We start from the raw sequence: 16,996 nt of genomic DNA, 5'->3' as shown, positions 1-16,996 counted from the left end.
CCCTTCTCCTCTACTTAACCCGCGGTTAGGGATCACTGTAAACAGTCTGGGGTCATCACACAGGAGAAAGGGCGAGGGGGAAACCCGGAGGCCTGGCCTTTCTCCCGCGGAGGGAGGGAAGCCGCTTCCGACGGCTCCCAGCCCACGGGGCCCTCGGCTAACCGCCCATGGACCGGCGGAGAGTCCACCTGCTTCCCACCGCCTCCTTCTCCTGCTGCGTGGCCAGCGTATCCAATCCCAGGAGGGAAAGGCGGAAGGGGGGTGTTTCCCAGCAGAGCCCCCACCCCTTGCATTGGCATCTTGCTGAGATGCCATTCTTAGGACTTTCTGGGACAAAGTGTCCCGAGGGCCTTCCTTCACCACCTTCCCCGGCTTCCATCCCGTGGGGCTATGGTTCCTAGAACCAGAGTGTCCACGCCCCCCAAAGCAGCGGGGTAGGCGCACAGGGACCAGAACAAACCCTTCCCAGGCGGCCCAGAGTGCCTCCTTGGGGGAGCCCCAAGTCCCCGGGCCCGTGTTGGTGCTTCTGCACCCGCCCCACCACGGGCTCTCCCCACGCGGACCCTGTGGACTGCCCTGCCTCTGTCTGCCCTCATACCTTCTGCGGGGTCGCCCGGCCCACCGCACCTGCACCTGGGACCCGGGGGAAGGCCGCTGACGGGGCACGTCGGGTCCGCCCCGGCGTTGGGCTTGTCTGATCCCCACTCCCCCACCCTTCCGCAGGGAGCGAGTTCTCCGGCAACCCGTACAGCCACCCCCAGTACACGGCCTACAACGAGGCTTGGAGATTCAGCAACCCCGCCTTACTAAGTGAGTACGCCACCTGGCTGGCGGGCGGCTCAGTGCGTCCGCCCTTGGGCCAGCTCAGCCGGGCGGCCTCCCGACGCCGGTCTGACTCCCCGAGACCCGACCTTTGGGTGCCGGGCGGACGGGCGGGCTCGTTAGTGCCGCACTGAGGTCCCAGGATGCCTTGAGGACGCCCGTGCCTCTCGCCCTTTCCCTCCTTGTCTCTCCCTCCCCCAGGGCTAGAAGGTTCTCCGCCGCCCCCACCCACCCTGGATCCCTCTGGAGGGCCCCCAGTCGGGCGGCGGCGGTCACCGATCGATCGGGTCCCTCTCCCACCGGTGAATGAAGCTCTCCCGGGGGCGACCGGCCCCCTGACCCAGCCGAAGTGTCCCTGCCCCGAGTCCGCCAGACCCCAGCCCCGGGAGGTCTTTGCTTTTCTTTCCTTTTTTGTTCTCCTGTTTGTCCTCTCACCCAGCCCATTCTTCTCCTGTGTTAACTTCCAGGTTCCCCTTATTATTATAGTGCCGCCCCCCGGGGCTCCGCCCCTGCCGCTGCTGCCGCTGCCTATGACCGCCACTAGTTACCGCGGGGACCACATCAAGCTTCAGGCCGACAGCTTCGGCCTCCACATCGTCCCCGTCTGACCGCCCACCCCGGAGGGAGGGAGCACCGACGCCACGCGATGCCTCCCGGCCACCGCCCCAGCCCCACCCCCATCCCAGGAATCCTGCAGCCCTTCACACCACCCCGTCCAAGGCCGGACAGGACGGGTGGAGCCGCGGGCGGGACCCTCAGGCCCGGGCCCACCGCCCCCAACCCCGCCCGCCGCCCTTCCCCGCCTGCCTGGACTGCGCGGCGTCGAGAGGAGGGCGCGCCCCAGCTCGCTCCGGGTAGGCCCGAGCCGGCCCCGGAGCGGACCAGCCACACCGCCCGACCCTGGCCGGGCCCGCCTCTGCGCGCGGGGGACACGTTTCTGTGACACACAATCAGCGCGGACTGCAGCGCGGCCCAGCCCCGGAGCAGCCCGCCTCGGACGCTCCGGAGCCGGGAGGCTTCGCTGGAGGGACTGGGCGAAGAAAATTAAGAACGAAACGATTTTCTGCAGAAGGAGGAAGAGCCCCCTGCCGAACCCTCGGGGAAGAGCCCTTACCCTCGCGCTAGCCGGACTGCCCCTACCTTCCGAGTGTGCCCTGCCCCAGGAGGTGGCATGGAATGGGGGCGTGGGGTCATCAGGTCTTTCCGAAGTTTTGGGACCCAAGGCACGCAGGCCCCAGCAGCGCGCACCCACCGAGCCCTAGGCTTGGCTCTTCCCTACTCCACCTGAACTGCCTGGTTCCCTAGGGTCCAGGCACTCCTACTAGTGACCGGACTCTCAGCCCCACCTTGCCCCACCTCAGCGTCTTTTCCATCAGCCGACCTCCCATTCTCCCCTCCTGCCGGTCCTTTTCCCATCCCACGACCCCCCGCATCTCTCCTCCTCAACTCCTCGCCCCTTCGCAGGCTCTCCAGTGCCTGCCGCAGGACCAGTTTCCGTAGGCCTCGGGCACTGGTCTTGCCCGGCGGCTACTGGATGTCCCCTCCCCCGACACAGACTCGCGATCTGCCGGTAGTAGGAGCAGTTCTGAGCTGGCATCTGCGGCGGGGTGGAAGTGGGGGCTGCCCAGTCCAAACCCCCCCCCCCACGACCTCCAGCCTCCTCCTCCGGCAGGAACTGAACAGAACCGTGAAAAGTCTACATTTATTTAATATGATGGTCTTTGCAAAAAGGAAAAACGAAACAGAAACTCAACAGGATGCTGCTTTGTAGAAAGACGGTGTGTGTCGTGTGAAGGCGAACCCCTGTGTATATAAACCCGCCCCACCGCCCCGCCCCGCCCGGTAGAGTCCCCGCTGCCCGCCCGCCCTGCCTGTAGATACGCCCCTCTGTCTGTGCTGTGAGAGTCGCCGCTCGCTGGGGGGGGAGGGGGGGACACAGCTACACGCCCACTAAAGCACAGCACGTCCTGGGGGAGGGGGGGCATTTTTTATGTTACAAAAAAAATTACGAAAGAAAAGAAATCTCTATGCAAAACGACGAACATGGTCCTGTGGACTCCTCTCGCCTCTGTTTCGTTGGCTATTTCTCTGTAATTCCGTGTTTTCGCTCTCCTCGTCTCTCCGCATCTCTCCCCTCTCTCCATCTCTCTCTGTCCCGCTTCTCTCCCCCTCTGTCTCTGTCTCTCCGTCTCTGCCCCTCCCTCGGCCTCTCCCCCAGCCCAGCCCCGGCCGCCTGGCCCACGCAGGCCCGCTCTCCGGCGGCAGCTCCAGCCCCCGGGGCTCGCTGCTCCGGCCGGGCACCGTGCGCCCTGGGCCGCCGGCGGCCGGGCCGCCCCGCCCCGTAGTTGCTCTCTCGGTAGCGGCGATGCGCCCTGCATGTCTCCTCACCCGTGGATCGTGACGACTCGAAATAACAGAAACAAAGTCAATAAAAGTGAAAATAAATAAATAAATAAATAAATAAAAATCCTTGAACAAATCCGAAAAGGCTTGGAGTCCTCGCCCAGATCTCTCTCCCCTTTGAGCCTTTTCATTTGAAAAGGAAAACGAGAAGAGACTAGTTTAAGGGAACTGCGGGCGCCGGGCAAGGCTCCCGTGGCCCGAGCGGGGCGGCGAGAGCACTGGGGTTCAAACCCCGAGGCCCGGTTCGTCCCAGTCTCTGTGGAGCTGGCCGGGCAGGGGCCCCAGCCCCAGGACCCAGCCGAACCCTCGAGAGATCCCCCTGACAGCTCTGGTCTCCTGAGCCACTTTCAGCGCGTCGGTTCGTTTTGATTCTTTTCTTTTTCTTTCTTTCCTTTTCTTTTCTTTTCTTTATTTTTTTTTTGTGCACATGAGAAATAAAATAATAATAATAATAATAATAATAATAAATAATAATAATAATAAAAATTTTGTATGTCACTCCCCTCGGCTCCAGGTTTGTCTCTCCCTGTCTCTGGGATAGGCCTCCCCTCACATTGGTCGATCCCAAACAACCCTTCAGGGACCCTCCCAGCGCGACCGACTTTCCACCCTCTCGCCCAGACCCTGTGGGTGGTGGCTGAACGCAGGTGGAGGCCTGCCTGGACGCGTGTGCCCTTGGGTCGCCACCTGCACCGCCCACCCCACCCTTGGGGCAAGGAGTGGAGCTTCCCAAAACTTCAGAGTAACTCTTGAGTTCCGCGTCTATACCAGGCCCTGCCTCTCCACCCGCCTCGGGCTCTTGGGACACGACGTCGGAGCGCTCTCCCCACAGGTGGGGCTTGTCTGCCTCACGGGTTCCTTCCCCCGCTCGGCGCGCAGCCGCAATTTCACCCCCGCGTCCGCGCCGAGCCGGCGGACACCGCAGACGCCCGTGGCGTGACGCTCGCTGGGCGTTCACTTCTAGGGCCCGACCGTGCCCGGCCCTGCAGAGACCCAGGGACACCCCGCCGCTCGCAGGACCTCGCGCGCCCTTGGGTTCCTCCCGGAAATGAGGAGAGGGCGCACAGTTGCTTATGCCTGTGTGGCGGTAGGTGGCTTCCATTTCTGTTCACGTGGGTCAGTCTGTCCCTGGGGCGGGGAAGTCTGTTGGTGGGGTGGGTTGGAAACCGGTTTTGTTTTTTCAGACACTCTTACTGTTCTTGTCGCTCAGTGTCCAGGGAACAATCTGTATGTCTGTCCCTGTGTCTGTTCCTGCATTGGGGAGGGAAGGAGTGATTGTCCAAGACTGTCCGGGCTGCATCTGAGATACTTGGAAGGGGTCCCCCTCTCTATCTCTTCAGCAACCTCCCCAGCCAGTGTCCATCTGGTCTCTGCTCTTAGAGACTTACTTTCTCTGCCCTTGGGGAAACCTGTCACTTAGCCCCCATGTCTGCCCCTTCCCACCTGAAAGGCTGTTGAAACTCTGGACTGCCAAGAATGGCAAACAAGGCCTGGAGGCTGACTAAAGAATGACCTTCTCCCTTGGCCAGTGTCTCCCAGACACCTCCTTCCCACCAGGAACCCAAAGGCCTTTCTTTCCCCAAGCCCATTTGCTCAGCTTCACCCACATCATGGGACTTCAGGAGAATAGGAAGGTCCCCCCAACAAATCAGCAACCCCTAATAGAGTCGATTCCCTCTCTTCTCCCTCTAGGAGAAGGTCTCCTGCCTAGTCCCCATCTCATCAAATGACGGTCCCATTGTCTACCCTGCCCTGTGCTGCTCATTTGATCACGAGTCTCCTAAAAGAGTGGTCTTCAAACTTCTTTGATCATCCACATTATCAATAGAAAGAATTCTGAATGTGCACTCCCCGTATAGGTATATTTACTTATTTGCCAATTCCATAGATATACTCCTGGACTAACATTATGAATTTTAGGACATAAAATTAAAAAAGGACACAATTGGAATACATAGAAATAGAAGTTGTAATGGTCTCATCTCATGCCTAAATGGATTATTTTGCACTCCCTGGAAAATGTACACCCCACTTCAGAGATCCTGCTTAGAATCCATCAAAACCCAACATGGCCAAACTCCTGTCTATTGCCTGATACCCAGTAGGTCCCCACTGCCTGGCTTTGCCTCCAGGTCCCCCAGACTGGGAACCCTGCCCTGCCCAACCCATTAAATTGGAAGCCACGCCCTTCCCTGGGCCCCACCAAAACTCCCTACCTTCTGTTCTATTTCTGGTCACTTTCAGACCAGCTAGGACAGCAAGGATTCCACTGTCTGCAGTGACCACCTTCGCCCAGAAGCTTTCATGTTGTGCTGTGTCCCTCCGGAGGCACTGATTTCTGCTTGGAAATCTGAGGCCCCCCAGAATTTTCCGTACTCTTTGACCAGTTTCCTGTTCTAATTGCATTCCCATTTACCTACCCCAGACACAAATAGGGCCCACTTCAGCATTCCCCAGAACTCACCTAATTCTGGCTCTGCAGGCCCTGTCCCCATCCCACCCCACAGAGATCCCAGCTGAGGTACACCAAGTATGACAATTAGAAACAGATGAAGAAAGGTGTCCTGGGTTGAAGGAACAGCAGGAGCCAAGACATGGAGGCATGGAAATATACCAGATAAAATGTGGCTGGAGTATCAGGTGCCTGGGGAGAGTCAGGGGGTGGGGGTAGAGAGAGATGGCAGGAGGTGAAGCGTCAAAGTAGTTGAGAGCCAGGACACTGTACTGGAAATGTCAAAATCATATCCTTCAATTCCACGGCTCCTTTAGGGTAGCTGCCCCACTCCCAGCCCCTCCTGCCCTTGTAGACACCGTATCTCTCTACTCTGCTACTACGGTTGGACTCCAGTGCAAATCCAAGCCAAGCCAGTCAGGACAGAACACAGGATGCAGGAGAGAATGAGGACATTCCCTGAGGGAGCAAAGCCCAGTGGAGGCCCCGAGGGGATTCCCCAGCTTTTGTCACCTCCGTAAAGGACAGCTGAAGTCTACCGCTCACTCCAGATCTGCACTCACGCCTTTTTCTTTCCCATCTCACATCTGAGCCCCCAGCACGAGACATCTCCACCATTAAAAGAGGCACGGAACTGGACCACTTCTGACTACCCACCCTGTACTGTCCGAGACCAAGCCATTGTGATCCTTTAGCTGGGTTTGCAAAAGGACATTCTAATTGGTCTTTCTGCTTCCATCTTTGCCCCCATCCACCCCAGCCCATTCTTACGCCAGCAGCCAGAGTGATGCTCCAGCATGTAGAACAGATCATGTCCCTCTTGCACATGTTTTGGCTGTCTCCCCCTCACCCCTGCCCCACCCTCACTGCTACTCCCTCTTGACCTCACCTCCAGACCTCCCCCTGACCTCCTCCAGCTCACCTCTGCACAGTGCTTCTGTTACTCCAAGCATGAGCCTTCCTCCCTCCACCCCGATGGCTCCCCACTTCCTTAAGGGCTCTGCTCTGATGCTCCCTGACCAACAGGGCCTTCCCTGACCAACTTAAATGAACTAGCACACACAAGCCATCACTCTATTCCCCTCCCCTGCTTCTCCGTCCGCTCTACTATGCCTGACAGGCTGAGAGTTATGGATTTCTGTCTTGTCCTCTCCCATCAGAATGGGAGCTCCATGAGGACAGATTTTTGTCTGATCTGTTTGCTGCTCTGTCACCAGTGGCTGGACAGTGTTTGGCACATACACGTTCAACAAACAGCGATGGATGAATTAAGGAATGGAGTGAGGGGAACAGGCAATCAGGAGTAAGCAGGAGGCTGAGGCAGGGAAGAGGAACACAGGAGAGAGTGAGAGATGCTCGGAACCTTCAGTCACGTGGAGGAAGAGAATAACCAGCAGAGAGCAGCTGAGTGCCTAAGGGAGGAGGTGGGAGAGGGCAGGTGCTGCTCCTACTTCTCTAGAAGCCCAGTGGTTTGATGTGATCACTGAACTCCTTAAACAACTCCCTCCATTACCTAGGGTGACTTTTCCTTACCACCTGAGGCTCCCACCATTGTCCTCATGGGGGCGTCAAGGGGGCACCCCTTCATCCATTGGGAAACCGACCCTCCAGCCTCCTTTGTAGCCCTTGTGGGGCTGTCAGTCCGAATGTCCCTCAGCTCCTGACCACAGAGATGGGCCTGAGACCCACATCTGCCTTACAGGGATCTCACATCCCTGTCCAAAGAGCACACAGTCCTCAGGTTAGGAGCAAAGGCCTCTCAGAAGGCTCATTATCGGGAACTGGAAGAGAGGCTTTCTCTTCTCTTGGACTGCCAGCTGAAATGACTAAGGGCTTTGGACCTCTAAGGATGGTCCCCTACCACATGGAGAGTGCAGACCCACTTAGAGTCAGGCAAGAACACACAGAGCTGAGAGAGGTAGAGAGGAAAAAAGCTCTGGTGGTATTCTCCAAGCCTCTGAAGCCAGCTAGGCCTGAAACAAGACCGCTTTGGGGCTTCCAGAGTCATAAGCCAGTACATTCTCTTTCTTTTCACCTAAGCGGAAGTGCCTAATATCTGTTGGTTGTAGTCTAAGAGGGTCTGACTTAAGTGGTTCTGGAGTGCACGAATGCCCTGGGAAGTACTTTGGATTTTGTTTTTTTCTGTAGGCCATGAGAGCCACAGAAAGTGTTTGAGCAAGAGAGTGGTTTAATAGGCCTGCATTTTTGGAAGGGCTCTCTGGCCATGATGTGAGCGATGGGATACGAGAAGAGGTAGTGGGTACAGATAAACTCATACGAACTGACTTTGGTAGCCCAGGCAAGAGATGGTGGTGGTCCATCTACACCCAGGATTCACTCAGGAAGGATACTGGCATGGAAACGATAATGTTATATTTTTAAATAAAAATGAAAAGAAAAGTACCAAACAGTAAATAGATTGTATAAGAAAGAGGAAAAATTAAATAATTTGCATCTATAAACATAAACATTGGAAAGATAAACAGCAATCTTATAAAAATGGTTGTCTCTGGGTGGGGAGTAGTGTGGATACAGACCCAGTAGGAGTAAGATGGCTGTGAATATGTACTCTTTGAATATAATTTTAACTTTATTGAAAAATGAAATTTAAATTAAAAATGTAAAAAGACTTGGGGCGCCTGGGTGGCTCAGCGGGTTAAAGCCTCTGCCTTCAGCTCAGGTCATGATCCCAGGGTCCTGGAATCGAGCCCCACATCAGGCTCTCTGTTCAGCGGGGAGCCTGCTTCCCTCACCCCCGCCTGCCTCTCTGCCTACTTGTGATCCCTGTCTGTCAAATAAATAAATAAAATCTTTTTTAAAAATGTAAAAAGAGGAATGCCTGAGTGGCTCAGTTGGTTAAGCGGCTGCCTTCGGCTCAGGTCGTGATCCCAGCGTCCTGGGATCAAGTCCCACGTCGGGCTCCTTGCTCAGCGGGGAGCCTACTTCTCCCTCTGCCTCTGCCTGTGCTCACTCTCTCTGACAAATAAATAAAATCTTTTAAGAAAAATGTAAAAAGACAATCAAGCTCTTGACACATATAATCATAATTGTTTAGTGAATAAACCAAATTTTGCTTTTTTCTGTACAACTGAGGAGAAGACCATTGGATTTGGGGAATAGGGGTACATGGTGACCAGAAGGCGTGTGCTTTCTAAAGGGGGAGGGAGGACTAAGGGGTGGCAAGGAGAGGTAGTTAAGACCTGAGGAAGCAGGAGGCAGAGGGTAAACTTGTTGGAAAGGTTTGGAGGGGGAGGGGCTTTAAGTGATTCGTCTGGCAGATCAAGGGAAGGTTTTCAGGCCAGGAGCTGTGGACAAGCCTGCTGGCTAAGGCATATGGTGGAAGGCAGGGGTAGGCAGTGAAGATGTTTGGAGGTGGATGTGAGAGGCTTATGAAAGGAGGTCTGAAAGAATGGGGCCAAGGTGTAGGGGTGAGGGGCGGGGAGGACCCAGAGAATTCTACTGGGGAAAGGAAGGTCATAGGGGAGGGGAGCTGCTGGGGTTGCTCAGGGGGTTTGTAGGAGACCCAGCTGCTGTGTGCACAGAGTGTGGGGAGCAGGGCTGGGCCCAGCCTTGAGGAGAGTAGAGTTCTGGAAGAATCTCCCGGGGACTCAGAAGGAAGTCTAAGAGCAGGAATGTGTTGCCAGCAGCAGGGAGAACGCACTTGGGTGGTAGATCTCTGGCTCCCCTTGCCCAGGCTGGTTCCAGCTTTCAGGACACAGCAGCCAGAGTCCCAGGACTACATTGCTCCTCCCTTGCTGACCTGATCCCCATCCCCCTCCTCCACAGGCCCCCACCTAACAGAATCCCAGCAGCAACTAGGGCCCATTTTCATGGTCTGATCTTGGTACCCGTCCCTCCGCTAGTGGCCAGGCACGGCCTCAACCACCTTGTAGGAGAGGCCTGTGGAAGAACCATCTGCCCAGCCCCCTCCCCCCACTCCTCCAACCCCCACCTCAAGGAATTCCCAGCCCCCATATACAACCTAGGGACAGGACAACAAACGTGGTACACAGAGGCATCTCTAAGCCAAGAACAGAAGGGACCTGAAAGTTGGCTGGGTGGCCTCCCACAAGGTCCCTTCCTCTCTCTGTGCCTCAGTTCCTCCATGTGTAAAAACCAGATGGCCTCTGGGATTCCTTCCCCTTGGACATCCTAGGCTTCTAGAGGTGTATACTGTAGGTGCTCAGGCAATCTCTATGACCAGTGGAATCTGAGAAAGCTCTGTGGAAGTAGAGGGGGTACATTCAGATGGTGAAGGGGATGGAGAGTACTTTTAAACTCTAGGAGGAGGTGTGGATTTATATGTTGCCATCTCTCCCATCTGGGAGTTAGTACTGCCTTTTCCCCCTCTTTTCCCAGTGTCTGCCCAGAGGTCTCTAGGGACAGGGGCTGCAAGCACTGAGACAGGAGAGTGGTGGGGCCCATTGAGGGTGCAACGTAGGGGACTAAGAGAGGAAGACAAAGGAGGCAGTCATTTGGGGCCAACCACATTCCCTACCTCCCCCCACACCCCCACCTGCCCAAAGCATCCCAGTACCCTAATTAGCTGGTCCCTTAGGCCCCTGTTAGCCAGGCCGGCTGAGCGCCCAACTCCCAGGGGACCAGCCCCTTACCCCCTAGACTAATCAGTCCTTTGCTCCCTGTGTGCATGAGTGTGTGTGTGTGTGTGTGTGTGTGCGTGTGCACACAGAGAGACACACATACCTTGATTCTCTCCCAGAGTCTCGGGCCCCATTCCAGCCTTCTGAAGGTTAATTTAAGGTAGTACAAAATTCTCCCAATGAAGACACCTCAATTGGAGATGACTGAAGAGTTGGGGAGAAGCCAGGCAAAGTTTGAGGGGTTCTTTTCAATTGGGGTTTTGCTCTCAAACTTGTAGGGCCAAGAATGTGTATCAAAGGATGAAGCCATGAGTGGGGGTGCTCTGTGGCACCCCAAGCCCGTGGGCTGGCACCTCTCAGGCCCCTGGCTATGGTCAATATTCACCCCAACCCAGACCCCCTCCTCCCCTGCATCTCCCATTTGTCTACCCACCCCCTTACACCCCGACACCCACACTGTCAGCCCAAACACATGATAAATTGCCCTGTCAACAGAATTCATTCAGGGACCAATTAATTCCACAGAAATGAACCAGGAGCCATCAGTTGCTGAAAAACTCAGAGTGCAGGGAGCGGAGGGAGGGGGTGCAGGCGGGGGGTGGGCGGCAGAGGAGGGGACGGGGAGGCTGGGGAAGTTAGTCTGACAGAAATTGGTCATTTAATGCTTAAGTGCACGCTAGACAGCCCTGTCATCGCCCGCGGCCCCAGCGCGGGATTAATTATCAGAGGAGGAGAGGGCAGCCCAGCCCAGCCCAGCCATCTGTCACCAACCAAGGCTAGAGTCACCCAGGACTTGGGCCACCCGGAGTCCACTTCCAAGTCTTCAAGCCTCCTGCTTCCTCAGCTTACATGTCCTCCCAGATTCCAGTCCTAGGACCAGCCTCATATCTTAGACCCTCCACTGCATTTAGTCAGGCCTTGCCATCGGCTAACCCAACCAGGAAGGCTTCTTTGACCCCTTGGCAGAGTTAGGTCCCATAACTCCCTGTCCTCCCCGATCATTACCCTCAACCATCTTGGGTGACTCTTTCTGTGGAGGTCAGGATATGATTGTCCCACCCATGGATCCTAGTGGGACGGAATGACACTATTGTCCACATACCATCTCTAACCAGAATCATACTAGTCGTTCTTGACCCCTTCCTCTCCCTCACCCCTCTCATCCAATCCATCCCAATCATCCAATCTTTGGGAATCCCAATCCCAATCTCTGTGCAGCCTCCTATACACGTATGAAATCTGAGCTAGCTGTTTCTAGCTCCTACCACCCAAGGCTGAGCCATCAGCAGCTCCACCTGTTCTCCTGATTTAAAGCTCTTGCTAGTAGCTAACATCATCTTTAAAAATATAAGTAACATCCTCTTGTGCCCCTCCATGTGTGCACTCATAACAATACACACACACGCCTTCCAATTTAATACTCTTTGGTGGATGACCACGGACCTATAGGGTGTCAAGTTCAAACTCTTAACTTGACTCACAAGGCACAAAGCCCCAGCCCCTTACCTCCAGCCTGCATCCCCTTCTTTCTCTGCTCCAGAGCCTCTGACTTCGCTTTCCAGATTTGTAAACTCTGTTTTTCTCCCAGTCTGCAAACGCCTCCCCCGCAATTAACTTTACTAACTCCTATTCATCTTTGAGATCACAGATTCAATGTCACTCCCTCCAGGAAGCCTTCCCTTACCCCTTGATGTGCTTTTACAGCTCCAAGACTTCCTCATTCATCAACTTGTCACTTTACTTGTGCATCTGTCTTTTCACAAAAATGTTAATTTCAAGAGACCAGAGTCCATGTCTTTATCCTTCTATCCTGGCACTTAATGGATACCAGAAAATATTTGTTGAATAAATAAATCAATGAATAAAGGCCTAACTTTGTCTTGGTTCTCTATCCCTGGCCCAGCTCTGGAGCCAGGCTCCCCAGAGTCAGAAAGCTCTCCAGAGTCCGATCTTTCCTGGAAGCCCAATACAACCTAGGGTGGCTGGGGAGATGAGAAACCCTCAGGGAACACTCAGGAAACTTGTGAGCCCATCAGACTGACCCAAACCAACTATGTTAGTTGGGCTCAGAAGAGGCGGCTGAGATATAGAGGTTAGAATAGTCAAGAGAAGGGCTGGAAGGACTTCCTAGAAGAGCAAAGCCCAGGGTCTGGAAGAAGCATGCTCTGTGCAGAGACATGGGTTGGCTGAAGCATGGGGCTGATCAGAGAAGGAGGGGGTATAAAAGTTGGAAAGAGAACTTTCCAAATATGATTTTGATTTATTTACCAAAGGTTGAACTGACAGAACTTAGACTGATTGGATAAATGGAATGAGGGCTGGGAGACCAGTTTGTGAAGGACAATGAATGCCAGGCTGAGTTTGGCCTTTCTCCTGCCCTTGTTGGTCGCAAAGTGTTGGGACAGTCATTGGCTGCTTCTAAAGATGGCCAAATGCAAAGTTTTATTTGCAAAGCTAACTCAGGCTGCCCTACAGAGTGGTTAAAGGAAAAAGTTGAGGCTGGGAGGACAGTGCTGTTAGAAGAGAAAGAGAGAGAAAAGTTGACCTGTGGAAAGAAGTTTTATGGTGGAGAAGTCTCCCATGACAGTCAAAGGAGGATGAGATGAGATGAGTGATCTCCATCTCCAAGAAGTCCAAGAAGGCCTGGTGACAGCCTCAGTTAGATGGCATATCTGGACTTCGTTGCCAATTGGATCTGAAGCTGAGAGAGAGAGAGAGAGCACACGTGCAAAGATCACCGTCTCCAAAGTTTGTGTTCCAAGAGCCTGGATGAGGCCATCAGTGGTGGTAGGAAGAGAGGCTGATGTGGTACTAGAAACAATGAGCTTGACTTTGTATACATGCCTGAGTTTGGCAGCCCTGAGCATGATGTCCAACAGACAGAATGAAAGAGCAGTAGCTCAAGGGTATGAATTGGCCTTGGGATGTAGAATTGGAAGATATACCTTGCCACTTTTGTTCTCCTATCTTCCAAATTTGCATTTCAGTTTGGATAAGACAGTGTAATTTTGTGACAAAGTAACAGTATAATTCTCAAAGTGATCCTACAATAATATATAATGCAGTAAAGATGTGTCCAGGTACAAGTGATCGTGTAAGGCTGTAATAATGTAATCTAGAAATAAAATAACAATGTGCCAATTTACTAATATCAACCAGGAAATGATGGGTCCGTATATTGGCTAACAGTTTGGGCTCTACTGTGGTAATGAGGTAACCATGTAACCAGCGATACTGTAAATGCTGAAAGACTGTAATAAGCCACACAACCCAGCAATAAAATGACAACCTGACAGTGTAATCACGTTAACTTGGCAATGAGGTACTGATGCAAAGATGCCATGGCTTAATGGCAGAGTAGTGATGAAGTCACACAATGGAAAGAAAGAGAATAGGACCCTTAATCTGAGCCCTGGGGCCCTGAGAATAGAGAGAGCTCTGAGTTTGAATAGAAGCTTGCTCAGGATGCAGCAGAGTTGTGGAAGCAACCTCGGGAGGGATGATACAACCTGAGATAGGAAAGAGCTGAGCCAAGAAGGAAAGTTGGCAAGGCAAAAAAGAGAAAGAAATGCTGATGGCTTTTCAGGGCAGGTTAGGGCTCTATGGAGCTGGCCAGGATGGAGGGGCCTGGGCTGGGGTCAGAAGGAGGCAGCCCCAGATTGCAGAGTAGTATCTGAACATCCCCAAGAGCATTCAGTGCTCTGAGTGCTTGTTTGGCCCAAGAGGTGTCTGTTCCCTCAGAAGCTAAAGAGGACGGTAAATCACATCCAATGTTTGCAAGATTCTTGGAATCACCAAATTGGCAAAAATAGAAAAGAAAATCCAGAGCTAATAATAACACAATTGAAAACAATTCACATTCATCCATTCTTTAGCAAGGGCCAGTCACTGTGCTCAGTCCTTTTCCTGCATTATCCATAATAACTCCATTAAGAAGGTTTTATTGTCTCTACTTTATAGAGAAGGATGATGAGACTGGTTAACATATTTGCTCCAAATCACATGGCAAGTAAGGGGTAGAACTGGAATTCAGACTCAGGCCCATTTCCCTTTAACCACACCATGTCCTTGCCATTGGGTATCTGCTTTAATAAGTGTGTGTCCCTAAGTAAGAAGCAAACCAGGGAGCAAGTTGAGTTGCAACAAAAACATGTAACATATTCCCAGACACTAACTTTATTAAAAGACCAATGTTAAGCTGTATAAAGTTATGTATAATAAGCAACCATTTAATAAAGAAAGGAGGAATATGAATACAAATGCTTTTTTACTTATATTTTATAAAATGAAAAGATAAACCAAAAGACTTTTTAAAATGTTCATCCATTGAAGAATGGAGGAAATAAAAGGACAAAAACAGGATAGAAAAAAAAAATAGAAAAAGAAAAAAAAAACAGGATAGAAGATAGACATAACTGATTATAGCTTATCTTATAGATTTGACTTTAGAACCATGTAAATATTTTACATAATAATACAACAAAATTAGGTAAATAAGTAATCCCCCCAAAAGAAAAACCAAAAGCAAAATGAAACAAATGAATCTAACTATCCATGGAGTTGGTATCATAACCACATGGAAACTATTTCAAGTATTTTAAAACCTAGTAATTGACTGTACATACATTCCCTAGCGGGACATATACTAATAAAACAAATAAATAGTGATATCAGTATTCATGGAGGTTTTCAGTGTGAGAGGAACAAACAAAACCAGATGGAAGATCAATGAAGATAAGTAAAATCCCATAGCCCTGGATTTAATTGGCTATACTACTAATAACTCTTTTTTTTTTTAAGATTTCATTTATTTATTTGACAGACAGAGATCACAAGTAGGCAGAGAGGCAGGCACAGAGAGAGGAGGAAGTAGACTCCCTGCTGAACAGAGAGCCCAAAGTGAGGCCTCGATCCCAGGACCCTGGGATCATGACCTGAGCTGAAGGCAGAGGCTTTAACCCACTGAGCCACCCAGGAGCCCCTACTAATAACTCTTGATGCATTTTACCTTTTAAAAAAAATTTTTCCTGGATCTGTCCATGGAAAAAGGACAAGAAAATGACCAACTCGATACCAATAAGCACCTCTAGTCCCCAGATTGTGATCTTTAAATACCACTTTGCACTGAGAGGAGCCAGGGCTCGTGGGGGAAATTGAAGATTCCAAGTCTAAAATAAGAAATATAAAAAATGATTCTGGAACTCTTGTTATCTCAGAAGACAGAAAAGCTATTAAAGACTACTAGGGTCATGTTAAAAGGACTTAGCTGCCCATGAAAGCCTCCCACTGGCCAATGACTAGATAAATGAATATCAATGAGAATAATAACTGCAATTAATTCAAACTCATCAAACATACTTAAATTCATGAGTCCATACTTATACCTAAAAGAAAAGCCTTATTGATCTTCTTTGGAGGGTGCTAGGGAATCAACTAATTACTTGGGAAACCCAAATTATTTGGGATAAAGAAGAAAAAAAATCAAGTACTTATACAGTTTTTCTTATATGAAATGTACCTCAGGAAAATGAAATAGTGGGTGAGGGGAAATTTCTTTTTATAGAAGTCCTCTAGCAAATAAATGAAGAAAGAATGGATAGAATTAGAATATCATTTTGTAACCCCTAATGGAATAATAGATCTAGACAACGCTCACTGATGGCCGTTAATTTCACAAAAAAGAAGCAACAGAACATTATGTGCCTCTCGATGAAAATACAAAAAAAAAAAAAAACCTATTAAGTAGTATTTCCAAAAAAATCATACCTGAATCTGATCAAGCCACAAGATGTAACTATCATTTTACAGAAAATATTATAAACAGAGGAACCACAGGGATGCAATCTGATTTAGGGGCTTGCCTATATAAATTCCCCTGACTGAGAAACTTTAGTGCAAATAATCTGGCTTCTTCAGTAAGGAAATTGTAAGGGTGGGGGAGGGGGCGCGGAATATAGACTAAAAGAAACTTAAGAGACATATTAACTAATTGCAATGTATTTGAATCTTGCAAGTACTTAAAAAGAAGAGGAGCAGGAAGAAGAGAAGCTATGAAGTAATCAGGGAAATGTAAACATTGCACTAATTATATATATATATATATATATATATCAGTATATATACATTATATATACTGTGTGTGTGTATATATATATATATACATATATGTGTGTGTGTGTGTGTGTGTGTGTGTGTATTACTTCATCCATTCATCAGTCTATGGACATCTGGGCTCTTTCCATAATTCGGTTATTGCTGATAATGCTGCTATAAACATAGGGATGTGTGTGTCCCTTTGAATCAGTGTTTTTGTTATCTGTTGGGTAAATGCCTAATAGTACGTTTGCTGGATTGGAGGGTAATTCTATTTTTAGATTTTTGAGGAAACTCCATATTGTTTTCCAGGATGGCTGCACCAATTTTCACTTCCACAAATAGTGGAAGAGAGTTCCCCTTTCTCTGCATTTTCACCAACATCTGTTGTTTCCCTTAATTTTAGCCATTTTGACAGGTGTGAGGTGGCATCTCACTGTAGTTTTGATTTGCATTTCCCTGAGGATGAGTGATATTGAGCATCTTTTCATGTGTTTGTTGGCCATCTCTAGGTCTTCCTTGGAAAAATGTCTGTTCACGTCTTCTGCCCATTTCTTAACTGGATTATTTGTTTTTTGGGTGTTGAGTTTGATAAGTTCTTTATGGAATTTGGATACTACCCCCC

The 16,996-nt window shown here is 50.7% G+C and overlaps 1 protein-coding gene across 7 annotated transcripts in view; it reads left to right on the top strand.

Moving 5' to 3' along the window:
* Positions 1–3,572, top strand: part of PAX2 (paired box 2) — an 80,454-nt gene extending 76,882 nt beyond the window's left edge. For 4 of the 7 annotated variants that reach the window (XM_045068808.1, XM_045068806.1, XM_045068809.1 and 1 more), the window contains 2 exons: positions 724–810; positions 1,309–3,572. In XM_045068808.1, coding sequence (XP_044924743.1) covers positions 724–810; positions 1,309–1,430 — 209 coding nt within the window. In that variant the 3' untranslated portion in view covers positions 1,431–3,572. Of the gene's footprint in view, positions 1–659; positions 811–1,289 lie in introns of those variants that run through there. The other 3 variants (XM_045068807.1, XM_045068810.1, XM_045068811.1) reach the window with 2 other exon arrangements.
* Positions 3,573–16,996: the final 13,424 nt, after the last annotated feature.

Source organism: Mustela putorius, unplaced genomic scaffold (genome assembly GCF_011764305.1).
Source record: "Mustela putorius furo isolate JIRA1106 unplaced genomic scaffold, ASM1176430v1.1 tig00003909_pilon_pilon_pilon, whole genome shotgun sequence".
Taxonomy (NCBI): domain Eukaryota; kingdom Metazoa; phylum Chordata; class Mammalia; order Carnivora; family Mustelidae; genus Mustela; species Mustela putorius.
This window is presented reverse-complemented; position numbering and strand designations above follow the sequence as displayed.